General features: G+C 58.2%; 1 protein-coding gene and 1 long non-coding RNA gene across 6 annotated transcripts in view; both read left to right on the forward strand.

Moving 5' to 3' along the window:
* The first annotated feature begins 1,447 nt into the window (after window positions 1–1,447).
* On the forward strand, window positions 1,448–12,246 carry PAQR5 (progestin and adipoQ receptor family member 5). 5 transcript variants are annotated; one of them, XM_051796893.1, is made up of 9 exons: window positions 1,449–1,610; window positions 3,406–3,458; window positions 3,863–4,060; window positions 4,272–4,399; window positions 4,905–5,104; window positions 5,740–5,866; window positions 8,115–8,211; window positions 8,876–9,017; window positions 10,188–12,246. In XM_051796893.1, the coding sequence occupies exons 3-9, from the start codon at window positions 4,010–4,012 to the stop codon at window positions 10,415–10,417; spliced, it is 975 nt and encodes a 324-aa protein (XP_051652853.1). In that variant the 5' UTR covers window positions 1,449–1,610; window positions 3,406–3,458; window positions 3,863–4,009; the 3' UTR covers window positions 10,418–12,246. The 5 variants fall into 5 exon arrangements, with proteins under 5 accessions (XP_051652852.1, XP_051652853.1, XP_051652854.1 ...); XM_051796894.1 differs by lacking the exon at window positions 1,449–1,610 and adding an exon at window positions 1,718–1,865; XM_051796890.1 differs by lacking the exon at window positions 1,449–1,610 and adding an exon at window positions 2,677–3,001 and having other exon boundaries at window positions 10,188–12,213.
* Window positions 2,333–12,972, forward strand: part of LOC127475287 (uncharacterized) — a 94,807-nt gene continuing 84,167 nt past the window's right edge. Inside the window, exon 1 of the long non-coding RNA XR_007906162.1 lies at window positions 2,333–2,474. This is a non-coding gene — a long non-coding RNA (uncharacterized LOC127475287). The remainder of the gene's footprint in view (window positions 2,475–12,972) is intronic.

Raw genomic sequence — 12,972 nt, forward strand, 5'->3', positions numbered from 1 at the left:
AGGCTCCTGCTCTGGCTGGCTGGGGTCCTCCATCCAGCTGGGAATAATCTGGGAATGAGCATCTCCCTCTTCATCCCTGGGAGGGTTGGAACTCGCCCGTCTCCTTGGGGACAGTTCAGCGAGTTTTGGGATTTTCCGGCGGCCCTGGGAGCTTGGGATGCACCGGGAGGGCTGGGAGTTAATATTTTTTCCTGCCCTTATTCCACTTCCTCGCAGCTCGGCCGAACTAATCCCGAGCCATCGGGAGCGTTTGGCCACAGTTATTTCCGGTTTTATTTTGTTGCCTTTTTCCTGTTCCACTCCAAGACGAGCCAGAATTAATTCGCTCCCTAAGCCGGGAGCGGGGTCTGCCCGAGCCGGGTCGGGGCGCGGGATCATCCCGGCGGGTGCCGCCGCCTCCCCGCGCTTCCCGCTGGATCCCGCCCGTGGCAGAGCCCGTGGAGCGGCGGTGCCGCCCCGGCCGGGCCATGTGTGCCGGCTTTGCACTCACATGAGCGCCCGCGGGTGCGGAGCCAGCGCCGCCCGCCCCGCGCCGCCGGGACCGGCCGTAAGTACCGGCCGTAAGTACCGGCCGCGCCGCTTCCCCTGCCGCATTCCCGCTGCCCGCTTTGCCCGCTGGATGCCCAGGCTTTGCACGGCAGGAACTGGCCCCCGGCTCCGTGTTGGGAGGCCGGGAATGTGTCCCGGCCCCGTGGAAAGGTGCGGGCAGGAGCTGGCGGGGCGGTGGGGCCGGAACGCGCCGAGCTTTCCCTGCCCTCCCGCGGCTCCAGCGGAATCCAGGGAAGTTTCGCTCGGCAGCGCTTTAGGAGCGGGATGGGGCGCTGGGACACGTCCATCCCCCCCCCCTCCCCAGGAGGACGGGGGGAATTTTTGCCCTGGCAAAGTGCGGGAGCGTGCGAGGGCTTTGGAAAGGCTGGAGCGCGTGCGGGCTTTGGAAAGGCTGGAGCTGCGGCTCGTCCCGGCGGATCCCGGCGAAAACAACCTCCTACAAAGCCTCTGTTGTGCTGCTAGGAAAGGTCTTGGCATGTCCCGCGCTGCTGACGCCGGGGCCCAGAGCGCGGCCGGGCGGTTCCAGTTCAGCTCCTCTCGCCCTCCTTCGGGGCCGGCGGAAAGTGGGAGCTGCTAATTATTAACTGCTCAAATATTCCCTCCGTCCGCAGGCACCGGCCGGGGCCGGCGGGCAGGGGTGTGCCATGGGCAGGGGTGTTCCGTGGGCAGGGATGTGCCGTGAGGAGGGATTTGCCAGGAGAATTGTGCCGTCGGGGATGTGCCATGGGATGGGATGTGCCATGGGGAGAGCTGTGCCATAGGGAGGGATGTGCCATGGAAAGCTGTGCCATTGGAAGCAGAGCTGCCCCACCCACGCTCCAGACTCTGGGCACCAGGCAAAGGGACGGTGACAGGGACACAGGGACATGCCAGGGCTCCTCTCAGCGGAGAGGGTGGAAGCGGTGCCAGGTGGGAACATTCCCCAGGTGAACCTGGAACAACCAAAGGCTCCTGGGCTGGACCTGCAGCTGCAGCGCCGGGACATCCCCTCGGGGCTTCGTGTGGGGCTGTGGGGGAACAACAGGGAGGAGGAGGAAGAGAAGGAGAAGGAGGAAGAAGAGGTGTGTGGCACCAGCTGGGCGAGCCCGCAGCGTTTGTCCCCCGCCCTTGGCAAGGAGGTGACTCGTGGAGGGCCCGGCCCCGCCGTGTCCCCGTCCCTCATCCCAGTCCCGGCTCCCGGTGGGAACAGGGAGTCAGAGGAGGAGGAGGAAAAACGAGCCGAAGGAGGAGGGAAAGGCGGCCCTGCAGGGTGTGCCCGGTGCTGCTGCGCCCGCGGCTCCGGTGACTCATTTTGCTTTAAAAACACGAATTCTTCGGTAAGGCTGGGCCGGAGCCTCCCGCGGCTTCCCGGGGCTTCCCGGAGCAGCCGGAGCGGGATGGGCACGGAGCTGGATCCCTGCTGGGGAGGGGGTTTGGCTGGGGGGAAACCGGGGGCTCCCAGCTCAGGGCTCCCATCCAAGGGCTGTTTGCAGACCGGGCTCCTGCACCCCGGGATGTGCCTCTGGGAGAACTCGTGCCTCTGGGAGAGCTCATGTTTCTGGGAGAGCTCGTGGCCCTGGGAAGGGCTCTGTGTGGCTTCCCCGAGATAAGGGGCATTATTGGCATTATTGTCGTTCCGTCCCATCGTCGCCCTCGATTGTGTGGGTGTCAGACCTGGTGGGCACGGCCAGAGCCTGGGCTGGGCTGCCCTGGGGGGCTGGAGATGCAAATATCCAAAGTATCCAAGGGCAGCCCTCCCCCCTGGTTCCAGCTGGGTCACGGAGTCCCAGAATTCCAGAACAGTTTGGGTTGGAAGGGACCTTAAAGCTCATCCCATTCCACCCCCTGCCATGGGCAGGGACACCTTCCACTAGCCCAGGTTGCTCCAACCTGGCCTTGGACACTTCCAGGGATCCAGGGGCAGCCACAGCTTCTCTGGGCAACCTGTGCCAGGGCCTCCCCACCCTCCCAGCCAGGAATTCCTTCCCACTATCCCATCTCTCCCTGCCCTCTGGCAGTGAGAAGCCATTCCCTGTGTCCTGTCCCTCCATCCCTTGTCCCCAGTCCCTCTCCAGCTCTCCTGGAGCCTCTTTAGGCCCTGGAAGGAACTCCAAGGTCTCCCTGGAGCCTTCTCTTCTCCAGACTGAGCTCCCTTGGCCTGTGATGGGCTCTGGAGCTGCTGCAGGATGCAGGTCCTGTTCCCAGTGGGATCCCAGGGGGATTCAGATTCTGTGGAGCTTTGAGGCAGCACGTTTGGAGTTCAACAACCCCGACAAAGCTCCTGATTTAAGTCTAATCTTTAACCAGAGGCATTGCCAGTTTTATTTTATGTCTGTTTATCGCTCTCTTGCCTCGTTAATTTTTTCCCTCCCTTCACCACCTCCTGCCCCTTCCCTCTCCTGGCCCTTCCTGGGGGCCCCCCGGCCTTTTCCTGGTGCTGGTTCTCACTGGAGCTGCTCAGCCCAGGGGAGAGGTAGAGTATGGGAGGGGAGGGAGGGCAGGGGGAGCAAAGGGAAGTGCCAGGGGCTGGGAAAGGACAGCAAAGGGGGTTGTTTGGGGCTGGCTCTGCAGCACACGCCATGTGCCAAAGGCTGGATCCCAGCGTGTCCCACTGTGGAGTTCTGGATGGCTGAGGTGGCTGGAATTCCAGCCCAGGAGCAGATTTTGGGAGATTCTTCCTTGTGGCTCCGTGGGCTGGAGGGCTCTGACACGTCTCAGAATCCTGGGGGAGCAGAGAGTTGGATTATCTGAGATCCCTGGAATCCCTGTGGGACCAACCTGACCCGTGGGCTCCCTTCCCACCCCCTTCCCTCGCTCCAGGCACTCCCTGGCAGGAGGAACAAGGACAAATTTCTGGGTTTGACCTTTATTTCACAGACTGGAGGTGGAGGCAGAGGCAGGAGAGGTGGCACTGCCAAAGCCAGCAGCGGGTAAGAGCTGGAGCTGCTCCATGTGCCGGGATGTTCCCTGGGGAGTGGGAAAGGTGACCCCGCCCTGGAGCTGCCTGGGACCCTCTGCCCCCTCCCCTCCTGCACCCCCAGCCCCTTCCCTGCCTGCTCCCCCAGCCCCTGCCCAGAGCTCCCTGTGGGATGTGGGTGCTGTTCCCACCCCCTGGCTCTGTCGGGATAACAGGGAGTTTCTGTCCCGGTGGGAAGTGGGCTCTGGGATGTGCCGACCTTGTCCCTGCACTCCTTTTGGGCACAGAGGGTAGGAGGGATCCCAGCACCCCCTGAAGGGATGGATGCCCCCTCCCCTTCCCTCCCCATCCCATGGGAGTCCTGTTTCCTGCTGGGAACACCGTGCACCTCTCCAGGAATGCTTGTCCCCCCCCCAGGCCGCCCATCCTGACGCCGGGAGCATCCCTTTGGCCATCCCCGGTGCCCGCGGGCTGGGAGCTGTGCCCAGGAGGGATGTGAAGGCTCATCCCCGGGGAGGCGGATCCGAGAGGTCCCCCTGGAGCCGGAGCGAGCCGAGCCGAGCCATGCTGAGCCTCAAACTGCCGCGGCTGCTCAGCATCCACCAGGTGCCAAAGGTCAGCCCGGGCTGCCTCTTCCCGAAAACTGAGGCTCGGAGGGGCTCGGGAGGGGCAGCATTCCAGGGTGGTCACCCCGGGGACGGGGGGGTCACGGCTGGGTGCTGGATCCCGCATGACGGGCACCCTCCTGGCTGCGGGACAGCCTTGTGTCCTTCCTGCCCCTCCGGCTCGTCCCTCTCACCGCTCCCGGGGCCGATCCTTCCCCCAGGGATACCGGGAGCAGGGAATCCTGTTCGGGTACCGCCCCCCCCGCAGCTCGGCCACCGACTGCCTGCTCAGCGTCTTCCAGATGACCAACGAGACCCTCAACATCTGGACACACTTCCTGCCTGCCTGGTGGGTCCTGCCGGGGGCTGCAGCGCCCAGGGGTGGGGTGGGGGTCCCAGAGGGGGTGATGGGTGTCCCACAGGGTGGAGAGTGTCCCAAAGGGTGGAGAGTGTCCCAAAGGGTGGTGGGGGTGTCCCACAGGGTGGTGGGTGTTCCAAAGGGTAGTGGGGGTGTCCCATAGGATGGTGGCTGTCCCACAGGGTGGTGGGTGTCCCAAAGGGTGATGGGTGTCCCACAGGGTGGTGAGGGTGTCCCACAGCATTGGGGGGGGTGTCCCAAAGGGTGGAGAGTGTCCCAAAAGGGGGTGGTGGCTGTCCCACAGGGTCGTGGGTGTCCCACAGAGTGGTGGGTGTCCCAAAGGGTAGTGGAGGTATCCCCCAGGGTGGTGAGGGTGTCCCCCAGGGTAGTGGGGGTGTCCCCCAGGGTGGTGAGGGTGTCCCACAGGGTGGTGAGGGTGTCCCCCAGGGTGGTAAGGGTGTCCCCCAGGGTGATCCCACCTCCCTCCACCCCACAGGTACTTCGTGTGGACGCTGCTGGGGCGGCTGCAGGGGGGCTGGGAGGACCCCCAGACCTGGCCCCTCCTGGCCTACCTGGTGACCTGCTGCATCTACCCACTGGCCTCCAGCTGTGCCCACACCTTCAGCACCATGTCCTGCCGTGCCCGCCACCTCTGCTACTTCTGCGACTACGCCGCCCTCAGCACCTACAGCCTGGGTGAGGGGCACAGCCAGGGCACCTCGGGCACCCAGGGGAGGGGCACAGCCGGGGCACCTCGGGCACCCAGGGGAACCCCTAGCCCTGGGCATAGGCAGGGAGCAAGGCTGGAACAGCCCTGCCAGGTCATGGAGCCCAAACCCCCCCAGCAGCACCGAACTGAGCCCAAAGCACACCCCGAGGGCACAGCCGGGCTGGAGAGGGGCTCCTCCTCCTCCTCCTCCTCCTCCTCTGCTCCAGAGGGACCATGGAGCATCCCTGGTGCTTCCCCACCCCAGGGAATGGTCTGGGGACACGGACCTGGCCGTGTGACACCCGGGGGGCTCCGGGGGAGATAGGATAAGGAAAAACCCCACATTTAAGACAAATGGTGTCAGTGAGGCCGGTGGTGCCTCGCTGGGGGAGCAGCAGCACCATCCAGGGGCTTCCCGTGGCTCCACACACCTCCATCCCTCTGGAATACTGCCTGCAGGAGCCGTGTCTGCCTCTGCTCCCCTCTCCCTCCTCCACCCCTTCTCCTGCTTGCAGAGTTCCCAGTGCCCAGTGCCAGCTGGGAGGTTCCAGCTGTGCCCAGGAGGACAGGGAGGGTCCAGCAGGGCTGGAACTAACCCTGCTCCTCCCGTGCTCCATCCCAGGGTCTGCTCTGGCCTACTCAGCCTACGTGTTCCCCCTTGAATGGGTGGGCTCCACCTTCCACCACTGCTACGTGCCCGTGGCCGTGTTCAACACCGTGGTCAGCACCAGCCTCTCCTGCTACTCCAGGTGAGCTCCTGAGGCTGGGGTTAGTGGTACATCAGTATTAATCATTACTAATCATCATCATTAATCATTACTATTACTAATAAAGGGGATCAATGAGAGGTTGTAGGAGCCTGAAGTTCAGGAAGAGGAAGGAGGGGATTTTTGGGCTGGGGAGACGTGGTGTGTGTTGGCACCAGGAGTGTTGGATGATCCAAAATGCAGGATAAGTGAAGGAGCTTTAATTTTTGGAAGTTCAAAAGGTAGTTAATGGAATCACAGACCGGTTTGGATTGGGAGAGAACTTACAGGCCATCCAGTGCCACCCCCTGCCATGGGCAGGGACACCTCCCACCAGCCCAGGTGGCTCCAACCTGGCCTTGGACACTTCCAGGGATCCAGGGGCAGCCACAGCTTCTCTGGGCAACCTGTGCCAGGGCCTCCCCACTCTCCCAGCCAGGAATTCCTTCCCAATATCCCATCTAACCCAGCCCTCTGGCAGTTCAAAGCCCCTGAGGATGGTGAAGGTGCCTCTGCTCTGTTCTGCTTTATTTTCTGGGTGCAGAAGCTCAACCCAAGCCCTGCCCAGGGTGTGGGTTTGGAGCTGCTCTGACAGCATTGCTGGGCTGGGCAGGGGCAGGAACAGGAATTGGAGCAGGAGTTTGAGTGGGAGCAGGAGTAGGAATTGGAGCAGGAGTAGGAATTGGAGCAGGAACAGGAGCAGAAACAGGAATTGGAGCAGGAGTTTGAGCAGGAGTAGGAATTGGAGCAGGAACAGGAATTGGAACAGGAACAGCAGCAGGAATTGGAGCAGGGATTGGAGCAGGAATTGGAGCAGGAGGTGGAGCAGGAGCAAGAACAGGAGCAGGAACAGGAGCAGGAGTTGGAGCAGGAGCAGGAATTGGAGCAGGAACAGCAGCAGGAATTGGAGCAGGGATTGGAGCGGGAATTGGAGCAGGAGGTGGAGCAGGAGCAAGAACAGGAGCAGGAGTTGGAGCAGGAACAGGAACAGGAACAGGAGCAGGAGCAGGAATTGGAGCGGGAGCAGGAGTTGGAGCAGGAGCAGCAGTGCCCAGGCAGACCCCTCCTGTCTCCATGGCACCACCTCCCATTGCACAGCTCAGTTTTGGCTCCACTCCCACCCAAGCCCACCTTGGAGAAGCTGCTGTGACCAGCCAAGGTGCTTGGAGCACCCTGGGATGGTGGGAGGTGTCCCTGCCCATGGCAGGGGGTGGGATGGGCTTTAAGGTCCCTTCCACCCAAACCATTCCAGGATTCCATGACCATCCTGAGGCTCTCTGAGCAGGCCACAGGCCAACAGGAGTTTGGGTTTGTGCAGAGGAAGGTGTGGGATGTGAGGAAGGGCTGGAACTGCTGTGGGACATCTCAAGAAAGGCATTTGCTGAACTGCTGCACCAAATTTAGCAACTTCTCAGGAAAATGTTCCAATCCTCCGTGGCTGGTTGGTGAGGCAACAGGAAGGGGTTGGTTGGTTGGGTTTTTTTGCCTCCTATGGCCCAGGAACATTGAGTTGCCAAACAGGGAAAGGTGGAGATGGACTGGAATGTGTTTGTCCTTCACAGAACCAGCAACAGGACAAGAGGAAACGGCCTCAGGGGAGCTTTAGTTGGGTATTAGGGAAAATTCCTTCCTGGAAAAGGTTGTCTGGCATTGGAACAGGCTGCCCAGGAGGAGTCCCTGCCCCCAGGTGACCTGACCCTGTGCCCAGGGCGAGCTGGTGGCTCTGTTTTGGCAACAGGAGGTCGGGTTGGGTGAGAATGTGGGGTGGGGAGATGTGTGGGAAAGGTGAGTGGGACAGGGAGCTCTGGGAAGGGGGTGCCATGGGAGGGAAACACAGCGGGAATCATGGAATGGTTGGGGTTGGGAGGGACCTCAATGATCAGCTGGTGACTCCATGGGGAACAAATAGAGGGGAAAGAAGAGGGGAAATTTAGATGGGACACTGGGAAGGAATTCCTGACTGTGAGGGTGGGGAGCCCCTGGCACAGGTTGCCCAGAGAAGCTGTGGATGGATCCCTGAAAGTGTCCAAGGCCAGGCTGGACGGGGCTTGGAGCAGCCTGGGATGGTGGGAGGTGTCCCTGCCCATCCAGGGGGTGGCACTGGATAATATTTAATGTCCCTTCCCACCCAAACCATTCCAGGATTCTAGATGTCCACATCCATGGGCAGATCTGTGGGCACCAACACCCCCCCTGTGTATCCTGCAGTGCATCCTGCTGTTCCCTATGGAATTCCCTGTCTGTTCCACAGGTTCCTGGAGGTGGAAAGTCCCCGGCTCAGCAAGGCCTGGCGCACCCTGGCCTTCGTGTACCCCTACCTGTTTGACAGCATCCCCCTCTTCTACAGGGTGTGTATCCCACGGGATCCCCTAGCCCGGCCTGCTGCAGCCTTGGGAATATCAGCTGCCTCATCTTACTCCGAAAATATTTGGGAAAACAGGCCAAGCTTTTCTTTTCTAAAGGCAAACAAACTCTGGCAGGAAAAGGGACTCGGGTATTTTTTCCTGCCCCCACTGACAGGCAGATTCCTTGACTTCAAAGGGCCCCAGGCTGGAAAATTCCTGCCTTTGGAAGCAAAGTGGCTAAGCTGGAGCAGGGTGGGAATTTGACTGTGGTGGGGTGTAAGGACAGGGATTTGCATGGAAAATTCCTGCCTTTGGAAGCAAAAAAAGGGCCTTTTCCAGTAGCTGAACTGGAAGGGTGGGAATCTGGCTGCAGTGGGCTACAAGGAGAGGGATGCAGGGCTGGGATTTTCATGGGAAATCACTGCCTTTGGAAGCACGGAGTGCCTTTTCCAGGCTCAGCTGGAGCAGGGTGGGAATTTGGCTGCGGAGGGGTGCAGGGCCAGGGATGCAGGGCTGGGATTTGTGTGGATGCAGGTGATGGGTGTGGGACTGAGTGTGGGATTGAGTGTGGGGTCCTGCAGCCCGGTGGGCAGCCAGGGGAGCTGTGGGTTCGGGAACGGCCGTGCCCGCTCTGGGAATGATTTCTCCCGCTTTTCCCCGGCTGCAGCTGTACCTGTGTGCCCTGGAGGGCTGCTCCGAGGGCTCCATCCTGCTGCACTACAAACACACGGGCTGTGCCCTCCTCACCTGCTTCATCTTCGCCACCCACCTGCCCGAGCGCCTGGCACCGGGCACCTTCGACTACATCGGTGAGTCCCCGGCAATCCCGGGAATAAAGCACCTGGAGCAGGAGGGGCTCCCGGAGGAGGTCACGTGTTCCCTGCTGGAAATGCGGGAGGGGGTTTTACAGACAAGGCACAGCAGTATCTTACATGTATTTGGGATGTTTTGTGGGATATTTTTGTGGAATGTTTTGGGGGGAATATTTCGCGCGGAAAATTTCGCGTGGAATGTTTTGCTTCCAAAATCTTCCATGGGGGGTTTCACGCCCACAAAACGCTCATTTCTCGTGGAAAACTCCTCACCTGGGGCACAGTGGTGCCGTGGCAGGAGCAGCCACCAAGGAGCTAGGATGGGATGGGATGGGATGGGATGGGATGGGATGGGATGGGATGGGATGGGATGGGATGGGATGGAATGGGATGGGATGGACACCTTGGGGTTTCCCCTGTTTGGCCACACCATGGACAAACAGAGCTCTGGGCACATCCCTGTGCCAGGACTGCAGCACAAACACATCCCTCATTCCCATTCCATCTGGGAAGGAAGAGCTCTGTGCAGGATGATAAAAGCCACAGGAATTAGTAGAGTAAATATTTAAAGGAGATGGAGGGAGGGCAGAGCGTGTGGAGAGTGTCTGAGTGAATCACGGAATCCTGGAATGGTCTGGGTGGGAAGGGACCTTAAAGCTCATCCCATCCCACCCCTGCCCTGGGCAGGGACACCTCCCACTAGCCCAGGTTGCTCCAAACCCCGTCCAACCTGGCCTGGAACATTCCAGAGCTGTGGCAGCCACAGCTTCTCTGGAGAAGCTGAACTCCCAAGGAGTTCCCTGAGTGTTTTATCCCTTCCTTCTGTTTTAGGACATCTCTGTACTTTGGGGCCTTTGTTTTTTGAGGTTTCTTTCTCTTTTGGGTTGTCTTTGTATTTTGGGTTTCTCGTATTTTTGGGTTTCTCTGCATTTTGTGTTCTTTGTATCTTCGTGTTTTGAGTTGTCTTTGTATTTTGGGTTCCTTTTGTATTTTGGTTTCTTTTTGTATTTTGGGTTCTTTGCATTTTCGGGTTTCTCTGTGTTTTTGGGTCTTCACATTTTGGGTTTCTCTGTGTTTTGGGTTGCCCCTGCACGTTGGGGTGTCTCTGGCCTGCGGCTGCCCCTTGGCCCGTGGGCTCCCGTCACCCCATCCCGCCGTCCCTTGCAGGGCACAGCCACCAAGTGTTCCACGTGTGTGGGATCCTCGGGACGCACTTCCAGATGGAGGCCATCCTGAGGGACATGGCTGAGAGGCACAGCCAGGTCCTGCTGCCCTCCTCCCTGCAGACCCTGTGCTCCATGGGGGTCTGTGTCACCGGGAGCCTGCTCGTCATCGGGATCAGCTCCGTGGCCCTGCCCCTCATCCCGGAGCCTCCGCACAGGGACAAATCCCACTAGGATTGGGGACTGGTGGCATTCCTGCTGCTCCACCAGCACCCAGCAGAGTGTTGGTGTGGACGAGGAGTTTGTTTGCTCCCAGTATTTATTGATGATCTTCTCAAGGGCTCGAGGAGCTGCACTGGTTTATCCACTGAGCTTTAACGCTGCAAACGGGTTCGGAGACGCTTTAAATCCAGTTGTTATCCCAGGAAAGATGTAAAATATCCTGAATTTTATCCGGAAAAAGGGACAGAAGTGCTGCCACTTCCCAAAGCAATGGGGATTCACCAGGTGTGCCTTAGGGAGGGGTCACAGGGAACGTGGTGACACCGAGGGCACCGGTTTGGAGCGATGGCCACGACCCCTGGGGAGGCACGAGGGCTCCCTGACCCCTGTTCTCACCTTCCAGGGGGCATCATTTTGGAATCTGAAGCCTTAAATGTCCACCTTTCACAGCCTTAAACCCAACCCCAGTGCCTGACAGATGTGGGATTGAGGGACTGGTTTAAAATCAGCTGGTTTTGATCAACACCTGGAAAAAGTGATCCAGGAAGAGCTTCCATGGGGTGTTCCTCCAGAATAGCTGGTTTGGGGTCTAATTCTGGCACAAAGGGAAGTAATTCCTGTGGGAAAGCTGAGCTCTCATGTTGGCAGAGCAAGTCCATCCTTTCCTGGGTGTTTCTGGAGGCTGGATGGGCCCTTGGATGGAGGGGCTGACACGGGAGAGCCAAACCCCCGAACCCCTCTGGGTTTTGGGGTCACTCACGTGGGACAATGCTTGGAATGTTCTGTTGGATGAGGGGTTGGGATGGGGGTGTCCAGGAGGATGAACCACCAGCAGAGCAGGGAGTGGGATCTGGGCAGTGTGGAGTTGGGAGAAAGGCAGGATTTGGGATTAGATACCCGAGGGATCAAACCCTGGGATTTTAAAGCTTTCCCAGAGTTATCCCTCTGCTCCTGCTGTTGCTCCTTGCTTCCCTTTCCTGCTGCTCCTGGATTTTCCAGGCTCAGAGCCTGGAGGTCTCAGCCTGATCCAGGAGAGGGAGAGCTCAGCTGGTGGCTCCAGGAATCCAGGGAAAATCCCATTGGATTTTCCTACAGGAATGAGCGACACTTCTAGGGAATATTATCAATCATACGGGTGTTTAATTAATGTTTTAATTGCCTCTGCCAAGGTAGAACTGATGCACTTTGGAGTGACAACCCAACAGCTCATTAAATATGGGGTCATGTGGTTAAACATGGAATAACTAAATCCTTTGAAAGCTGACCAAGATTTGTGGGAATATTTATAAGCACTGGAATGTAATTGTTTATTCAGAAGTTTTATTGCATTGAAAGAGAAAACTAATATAAATCACTGATCATAATCTGGTTTTTACTGTTTGATAAGAATATGGCTGGGGGAATGAATCACTTTGGAGATAATGGCTGATAATTGCAGAGTTTATTTACCGTGGTGGGAGTGGGGAGGAATCCAGCTCTGCCTGCAGGACACGACTGAAGAGCCTGGAAAACCCACGGGAATCATTGCACGGCTTTTTCGGGTCATTTAACTTTTGAACTGAGGGGTTCTGCTCCTCTTCAGCTGGAAGGAAAGTTGTAGGAAAACTGCACTAAAAATCTAACCCTGGGTTATGGAATGCCATGATCCCACTGGATCCTGTGTCTGTGTACGGGGAGGGGGTGATGTTTGATCCTGAAGCAGCACAGAGCAGCCAAATTTCCTCCTCAGCTGGACAGAGGCCTCGGAAAATCGATTTAATGTGTGAAATTCTCCTCACAGAAGAATTAAAAACTCTGTAGCAAATTGTTATGAGTCAATAAACGAGGATATTTATTTGTTGGAGTGTGTTTTGTTGTGTGTGTGTTCCCGACCCACAGCAAATCCCAGCAAGGATCTGAACTGCAGGACCAAATCCAGGGAATATCCCTCAGCTGCTCCTCAGCCACGTGGGTTTGGACAGGCTGGGAGAGCTGGAAATGTTCCCCTGGAGAAGAGAAGGATCCAGGGAGAGCTGAGAGCTCCTTCTGGTGCCTAAAGGGGCTCCAGGGGAGCTGGAGAGGGACTGGGGACAAGGGGTAGAGGGACAGAAAAAGGGGTAAATGCAGTTCCAGGTGCTGTTATCCACGTGTTCCCAGGAGTTGGGAATTCCAGTTGGTTTTTAGGGTGTTTTTAGGCCCTGTCCTACAAGTTTTAGGCTGTAGGGCAGGGCCTGTTTCGGCTGGTGAAGGTGGGACTGCACCCCTGGGATGGGGGCTCTGATTCTGCTCCTGGGGAAATCAGGGCAATTTTGTCCTTTTTAAAATATCCTCGATTTGTATTATAAAAACATGACGAAATTTGCCTGTTTCCTTGTGTTTTAAACCAGCTTAAGAAGGGAAGGTTGGCCCTGGACACTGAGAATGGTCACAGAAGGCAGAGGGTTGGAATTTCTTTGGGCTTTTTCGCTCATGAGGATAAACTCACTTGTTATATTTAATTTGCACTAAAGCTGTGAGTCTGTGGTTTATAAAAAATCGAGTTCAACCCCCTGGAAGCCTTTGCTGAGGGTTTAACCCCGAGTTACTTC

This window comes from Manacus candei, unplaced genomic scaffold (assembly GCF_025592945.1).
Source record: "Manacus candei isolate 608988 ecotype Guabito, Panama unplaced genomic scaffold, ASM2559294v1 h1tg000046l, whole genome shotgun sequence".
NCBI classification, from domain to species: Eukaryota; Metazoa; Chordata; class Aves; order Passeriformes; family Pipridae; genus Manacus; species Manacus candei.

What these genes read in the sequence shown, in the direction of transcription:
- PAQR5 (XM_051796890.1), top strand. Translation starts at nt 2,692, where the DNA reads ATGGGCTCTGGAGCTGCTGCAGGATGCAGGTCCTGTTCCCAGTGGGAT. An exon ending in GCATCCACCAGGTGCCAAAG is followed by an intron (nt 4,061 to 4,271) that starts GTCAGCCCGGGC and finishes TCCTTCCCCCAG; the next exon opens with GGATACCGGGAGCAGGGAAT. An exon ending in AGCCTCTCCTGCTACTCCAG is followed by an intron (nt 5,867 to 8,114) that starts GTGAGCTCCTGA and finishes TCTGTTCCACAG; the next exon opens with GTTCCTGGAGGTGGAAAGTC.